This window comes from Asparagus officinalis, chromosome 5, assembly GCF_001876935.1.
Source record: "Asparagus officinalis chromosome 5, Aspof.V1, whole genome shotgun sequence".
In the NCBI taxonomy this organism is placed as follows: Eukaryota; Viridiplantae; Streptophyta; class Magnoliopsida; order Asparagales; family Asparagaceae; genus Asparagus; species Asparagus officinalis.
This window is the reverse complement of record NC_033798.1, coordinates 80840506-80848537: the sequence shown is the minus strand read 5'-3', so window position 1 is coordinate 80848537 and position 8032 is coordinate 80840506. Positions and strand designations below refer to the sequence as shown.

The 8032-nt window shown below is 33.4% G+C and overlaps 1 protein-coding gene across 1 annotated transcript; it reads right to left on the bottom strand.

The window, feature by feature from the left end:
- On the bottom strand, window positions 889–4278 carry LOC109844084 (dihydroneopterin aldolase 2-like). Its single transcript, XM_020413097.1, has 3 exons — window positions 4176–4278; window positions 3089–3293; window positions 889–1294 (listed from the first exon to the last, which is right to left on the bottom strand). The coding sequence occupies exons 1-3, from the start codon at window positions 4252–4254 to the stop codon at window positions 1093–1095; spliced, it is 486 nt and encodes a 161-aa protein (XP_020268686.1). The 5' UTR covers window positions 4255–4278; the 3' UTR covers window positions 889–1092.

Genomic DNA, 8032 nt, shown 5'->3' with positions numbered 1-8032 from the left:
TTCTTTCATTGATCATTCTTTCTGCAAATATTATGTGTGAGAAATATTATTCTTTAATTAGTGAAATTGTGGTTGTGCTTTTGCTTGTTAATATTTACTAATTTTGAATAATTATGCTTGAACTGCATCATTGTCTAGAGCTTATTCGGAATCATCTTTCTTCACTTGAGGTTATGAATAACTTGAAAGTTCAAGACCATGTAAGATTATATGCAAATTAGAGTCATCGTAAATTTGACTAAATTTTCTTGAGTTAAGATTGTGCAAACATATTCGGTAACTTGTAAATTTTTTGAAAATATGATAGAATCACAATTTAATTTAATTATTTTTTGTAAATTATTTAAAATCTAAATCTAATTCCAAAAAGTATGAATTAAAATTATGTTGTGATAATTTTCTTCCTTTTTTTCTCAGAAAGGTAACCAAACAAGAGAAAATAACTTTCTTATGAATTTTTTTCTAACTTTCCTTACAATATTCTTTCTAACCAAACAATAAAAAGAATATCATTTTCTTTTCTTTTTCTTTTCTCTCCCTTTCTCTCAAACCAAACATAACCTTAGTAAATCATATATATTGTATAAGATTAAAATAAAAAAATACTGATCTGTCTTCAACCTAATATCAAATAGCACTAAGACTACCATTTGCAAAATTTTTATGTTTACATTTGATACTTTCTGTGGCTTTTAGTTTACAGATCCAAAATATTTTTGATAATTTAGAAATTAAAACAGACAATCAATATAAAAGCTTCAGTGGCCTAGTACCTATTTGGTGTAGTGATCATCAAATCAAGCCAAGTCTACCTAATCATACAGCTTAAAAGATTCATAAACATTGAATTGGATCTACTTCGATATTCTATTCAAGTGAGACTGTAAATGTAACCAAATGGTGATGATACATATAAATGAACAAGGATGAACACAACATCGTCAATGAACCAAATTAATATCCATAGGAAGATGTCAAAATAAACAATAAGGTCATTATTTAGGTCACACTTAGAACATCACAAATCACCTACACTCAACCAATGTCGCAAAGGTGGAGGAAAATTAAAGCGACCATGTTGTGTGCAGCTAGTCAAACATCTTCTCTCTTGTTGTATCTAAGTATTTCTACTCCTAAATAATCAATATGTCCATGGACGGCAACATTAGGTTTGGCAACCTTTACTTGAATTGTGGATATCTGAGGATACTTATTTAGGGTGGCACATGCAATAAGATGAGCTACCGACTCAAGGAGATTCTGAGAAGGACCTTCCACAATTTCCCTAACTATCCTGCAACCACAACCACATAATTTTATTTTTGTTTTGAAATATACAGAAGAATCAAGACGAAAACAATAACATCACCAAAAGGTAGCACAGATTTCTCTATAACAGACTAAAAGACAATTAATATAAGAATTGGACAACATCATATGTTTTTGCTTCTTCATCGGTGTACAACAACAACAATAACAATTTCAAAGCCTATATACCCAATATCTAGCCTTCATTAAACATCATTAAGGACCATCACCTTTCTTAATGTTAACAAACATCCTTTTCTATTGTATCAATTCCATGTTCATTTAGGTGTACCTCTAGTACTGCATTGCTCCATCAAGCATCATTGCAATGAGCAAACCATCTCAAAATGATGCTCCCTTATCCTTAATTGGATTTTCTTCTAAATTCTTACAAATGAACTAATTTCTTATCTTATTGCCACTCATTTAAATGTTCTAAATTCTGGTCATACTTGTAGCTTCTTAAATGGCAATATTTCTGACCCACAAAATATAATATATTTGTATATATGTCTTATTAAAAAAAATCTTTCAAGGTTCATGGGTAAATGTTGGTCATATAACACTGCAGAACCCTCAACAAATTTTCTACTTCAACAATCCTGCTTTGCTACAAAGGATGGCATCTACATCACACACCATGATGATCAATGTCAAATCATAACATGCAAAATGGTCAGTTCAAGGTATTTATTGGGTGTTAATGTTGACAAGATTGATGCAAATAGAACACATAAATAATTCTCCTTGATTGAGTTTTACAGCTCTAGAATCATTTTTTTAAAGTTTCAGAGTAACAAGAATTAGACATAGAACTGAAGAAACAAGAATGGAGATGGAAAGGATTGCTAGATACAAATATAACTGAGGGGATGGACCTTAACAGAGCTCAATGGAAGAAAAGGTTCTCATAGCCAACCCCAAGGGTTCGGAATATAGATTTCTGTTTTGGTTAGAATTTAATAGCAGTAAGCTTAGCTAACAAAGAAATTCCCCCCGGTACAAAAAAGAAATTAAAAACACAACAAGCATTCGTTTAGTTGGATATTTTGATTTGTAAATCCTTTTGAAAACATGAAATTAATGTGGTGTTGAGAAAAAAAAGATACGAATATTTTTTTGGCACGAAGGTCTTCGATACCTAACTCCCATATTCTTCTTATTATATTTTTCCTGTTTGTCATTGTTCTTTCTGTGTTTGCAATCTGGATACAGAATATAACCTGAAACCCCAATTTCAAGCCTTAAAGTTTGCCCCAAGTTCAATTGCAGCACAATTAAACATCCGGTGGAACCTTTACTATAAAATCAACCTTTATTATGAGATTTTTTAAAATATTATTGAAACCATGTGCTGGTTCTCCTCTTTTCTTTAAATATTTCTACTAATCAACATAGTACACAGAAGCTTCCATTGAGAACCATCATAACGTAAAATATATAGATTCTCAATACAAATGTGTTCCCCTTAGTTTCATCAATTATTATCCTCCAACATTTTTATTGCATTGCTAATTAATGCTTCGGGGACAATTTATAAAGCTTCATATCTCCTTTAGTCCTACAAATAGGTGTGCTTAGTTATTTATTCAAATAAATAACAGATGTAGTCTATGTTATCTTAAAGCATGTACGAAAATATCGATAGATATCATAACATAGCAAAAGATGGAGAAAGGGCATCCTGGTCATTTTGGCAGTCATTTAGCATTCATGTAGCACCATAACAAGATTTATATGCCTAGGTATCTTAACTGGAAACCAGACCCCAACTAATTACCTGTAAATATCGGTGTAGCTGATAGTATCACACAAATTGTCACTTTTACAAGCTTCGTTAAGATCTAGCCAAGCGTCCACATCTACCAAGAACTTCTGACCAAGCTTCTTTTCTTCTGGATTAACCCCATGAAAGCCATGGAATTTCAACCCCTTCAATATAAGCTTATCTCCTTTAGGGAATCTTGCATCCCCCATAAACGCACCTAATGAAAATGCCAATTTAGAGTAAATTCTAAAAAAAGGATGATAGACATATGGAAAATAGAGCGAACCCGCCTGTGAATTTGATTTCGAAAGAACACTTGTTTCAAAGGTCACAAGTAGTTTCAAAGAGAACAAAAGTTGCAGTGACAATGTAGAGATCATGAATAGAGTGTTTGAATGTAATTCCCTTGGAAATATATTCGTAGACCTTATAAAACCATCCACCTTCAGAAAAACAATTCATGAGACAATACCTCGTCAGAACTTGAAATTTCTCCAAGCGAAACTGAAATACCGAATATGTTCGGGGGAATCTTCGCTTTGTTGCATTGAAAAGGCCTCACTAGTTGCTATAAATAATATATAGTGCAATTATTATCAGTTTATTAGTAACAACCCCTTAAATAGTGTTGCAGCCTGGCCCTTGCCAGTCCACACTCTTGAGACAAACTGAGATTTTCATGTCCATTCATTTGATTCAAACTAAAACTTCCCACTGCTCCCTGTTTGGTTCAAATTATCAACCCATATTTCGACTGCTGGATTAAGTTAAGCTACAAAGATGATGCATATGGTAGGCCAGAAGCCCTGATTCACATCAGACACCAATCCTTTGAATTGATAGTTCACATAAAAATGCACACCCACATAAAAGCTTTTTTAAATGTCTAGCGAAAATTCTGTCGAAAATATAAAACAAAATTTGCTTCGGGTTAAAAAAACACATTCCCTTGAATCGGTTACCGGAAACTTGAAAAGAAAAAGGAAAGAAAACCATGATAATTGGTGAATAGATGCCGTAAAACACCAAACGAAGGCAGAGGAAATTCCCAAAATAGATATAAATTCGTCGAAAATAAGAAGGAAAAAAAAAATCTTACGGGGATTTTGGATGAGAGCACGACGTCGTAGCGGCTGGAAATTGAGAGGGCGAAGAGGCAATCGTGAGAGTGAGGACATATTCTGTGATGTAGAATGGGAGGATTAAATTAGCTTTTTTTTTACCCCCTTTTTTTTAAAGGGAAAATTAATAACGGGTGGGTTGCGGGCCGGGTCGGATCTGTACTGTCCCGAGATTCGACCCAGGGTGTCGTACAGGTTGCGGGCCGGGTCGTAACATCACATCACTTTTATGAACTAGCCTTATTAGAGTGCCAAGCCCATACCTAGCACCTCCGCGTCTGCTTTCGAGCAGAGATAGATGAAACTACAAACTCATATTCAAATTTTTACAAAACAAAGCGCAATTATTATGGAGCTTAAACTGCACAGAATAGTATTTAGCCATCTGTGACAAGTATAGTACTTTATCAACACCTAGTATATCATTAGTATAGTACATGCTTCATTATATTGACTATATATAACTACCAGGTTAACTATCCATGTTCAAGAGTCTAACCGTATGTTACGATATCGGATATTATTTACTAGGTGATATAGCAGTGCTACTAGTGACTGTATGGTAGGGTTAGTATGGTATACCCTTCTCATATAGGATAGGTACGGTAGTAATTAGTGACTACACCCACCCCAACAAAAACCAAAGTATACTTCACCAACACACATAAAATACAAACCCACTTATCACTATTATAGAAAGAGAGGGAGCGGAGAGGAGGGAGGAGGTAAAACTTCCTTATCAACTTAGGGGCCCAGTTGTTTGGTTGCACTCTTTTGAGCAAAATCTTTCTCAAACCATCTTCCTGACAACGCCAAATTGTAATTAAAAGTTTATCAGAAGATTTTCGTAACATTGTGTTGGTGGGATTCACAACAAATTTAGCCTAGAAATATTTTCTATAATAAAATATTCACAAAACCTTACCAAATGTTACAAAAACAATTTCCTTCTCAAAATGAGAGGGAACATCACCAGAAAATCTGGACAATACCACTATCGTTTAATTAAAAATTCTTACCACAATCTTGTTATTTTTCTAAAATAAAGTTATGGAGCGTATTTTCTGTTTTGACCAAAACAAGCAAAATTAACAAAAAAACAAGCAAAATTCGTATACTTTTATTATTTCTTAAACTTTCCTAGGTATTTTTTTAAAAATACAAGGAATATCTTATTTTTAGTGTGGAAAACTTTCCTATAATTTCATAGAAATTTAACCAAACACCAAGCCTTAAGTGATGTCCACCAAACTTCCTGCTCCACTCATTTAATATAATATTAAAAATCCTTTCATATCATGCAAGGAGTTCAACCCTAGATTAATCAGAGTGGGCTAAAGAGCTTTAGTGGACAACTTTTTGCTATCCACTTAAGTTGATAAAGGTTTTTGCTATATACCTCAATAGATATATACTACGGCGCGTATATACGCGTGTATAATGAGTGAGTATATTTATCATACCGTCGAATTGACTATCCCTGTAATCAGCGGTATAGCCGCATGTTATGGTACTATTATAAGGAAAGCCCTCATCGTACTAGCCTAACTATGCTATTAGCGTACTATCGTATTATTATATATAATTTAATATACTTAGTTGTCGGTCTACGACGCTTTTACGCCGTATGATTAATACGCCGTTATTATATAGGTGAAAACTTATGGGCCAGCTTAAGGTGGATAGGGGCAAACTAGTGTGTCCACCTAAGTTTTTTAACCACTACATATTGCCTAGGGGATCCTTATTATTATATAAAAAACTGGTGTTTCTCATAACTTAATTAAATGTGTGCATAGGAAACCTTTGGGTGACATCAACCTTAAGTTGGATAGTAGTTCTTTGGCTCATACTAAAATAGCGATACTTACCGTAATTTATATTCCGTAGTTATGTAGACCGTTAAGTATATATATTAGTATATTATTTCACTGACGGGTTAAGATATACTACTTATAATTAAACCCAAAACTAACAAGATAGATACTATAGCCACCAAAATAATATGATGGAGTAACTTGTAGTGAATGGTATATATATATATATAAGTGATATATATAATATGAGTAGTAGAGTAATAGTAGATACTATATACTATATAGAAAGTGTTCCTAAGTGACGTCCTTAGATAAGTATCTGCGACAGGACGGCACCTAGAATCCATGATTTGACCGTACATTGTGGATGATCATCGCCTCCGGCTTGAAACTTGATTCTGCGATATTATAAACCCCAAGCACACCAAGGTTTTGGAGTGAATCCATCGTCGGGTTTTGCACCCTCCGTTTCGAGCCATGTGAAAGCTTCTTAGTTTCATTCCAAAGCGTTAAAATTGGCATACGACGGTGGTAATGAAAGGTCATAACGATCGACGGGTTCACCCTAAACTTCGGCCTGTGTGGCGTTTTAGTAATATGTAATTATTATTTAACGTTTTGAGGGTCGGATCATCCACAGTGTAGCCTCAATATGTGATTTGTTTTTAATTTTTGTTATGGCCGCCGTTCCTTAGATGATAATATCCTAACGGGGCGGTCACCTTCTAGCGAACACTGTCTTCCCAGTATCGTATTATGTATCGGTGAGCTATTATCTAGGTTAGGACGATGATTACGGGTAGACGGTAGTATTTATACTACTAGTATGTATTATAAGGTATTATGTGTGTATACTGAGGTCATACTAGTATATTACCAAATTTCTTGGGTTAGGTCCATGAATTATTAGACCAACTTTTTATTCCCTAATTTAAGGGGTTGTTCAGTTCAATTTCTATAAATTATAGGAAATGTTTTCCACCCAAAATATGATTTCATTATATTTCTTAAAAAAATTATAGAAAAAGTTTTGAGAAGTCAAAAAGTATCAATTTTCTTGTTTTTTTTACTTTGCTTGTTTGGTTCAAAATAAGAAAATGACTCATAACTTTATAGAAAATAGCAATATTTCCTATAATTTATAGAAATTTAACCAAACACCCCCTACATTTATAGAAAAGTGTCAACTTTATAGAAAAGTGTCAATATGGTGTCAGATTTCTGGGTGATTTCCGCCCATTTGATAATTTGATCAGCTTCCAACACTTGTGTTGAACTTTATCATTGATTAGGTGTGCTAGACTCTCAATACTAAAAATAAAGAGATATGGCGATGTTGGATCACCTTGATATAGACCTCTCGTAGGGAGAAAGGATTTTTTTTCCTTCTTTTTTTCATTCCATAACAATGTTAGCCTCGCCGTGCTCACACATTCCATCAGTAGCTTGTCCCAATTGTTCAGTAATCCCATGTTAATGAGGGTATCTTGCTAAAGCACCAACCTACGTTATCATAAGCCTTCTCTAAGTCGAGCTCAAGAATCATGCCTCCCTTTCATCCTTTCAAATCTTTTAACGTATAGAGAACCTCTTGGACCACAACAACAGTATCACTACCATGTTGAGGTGGGATAAAGCTTTTAAGGTGTTGATTGTAAAAATTTTCAAATAGATATTTGTAACTTTTGAAATTTTTAAGGTGTTGATTGTACAATTTTTAGGGTGCTCTTTATAATTTGTAAAACTTCTAGAGAAATGTTTGTAATTTTTGACTTTTATAGGGTTGTTTGTAATTTTTATATTTTATAGTGGCAGTTTATAATTTTTAGATTTTTAAGGTGTTATTTTTAAATTTTCAAATATCATGGATTTATTTGCAATACTTGAATCTAAATGGGTTGTTTGTAGTTTTTATATTTTTAGTGGAAATTTTACATTTTTTAAGGCACTGTTTGCAATTTTTGAATTTTTAAGAGGTTGTTTGGAATGTTGGATCAAATTATAATTTGGAAAAATTA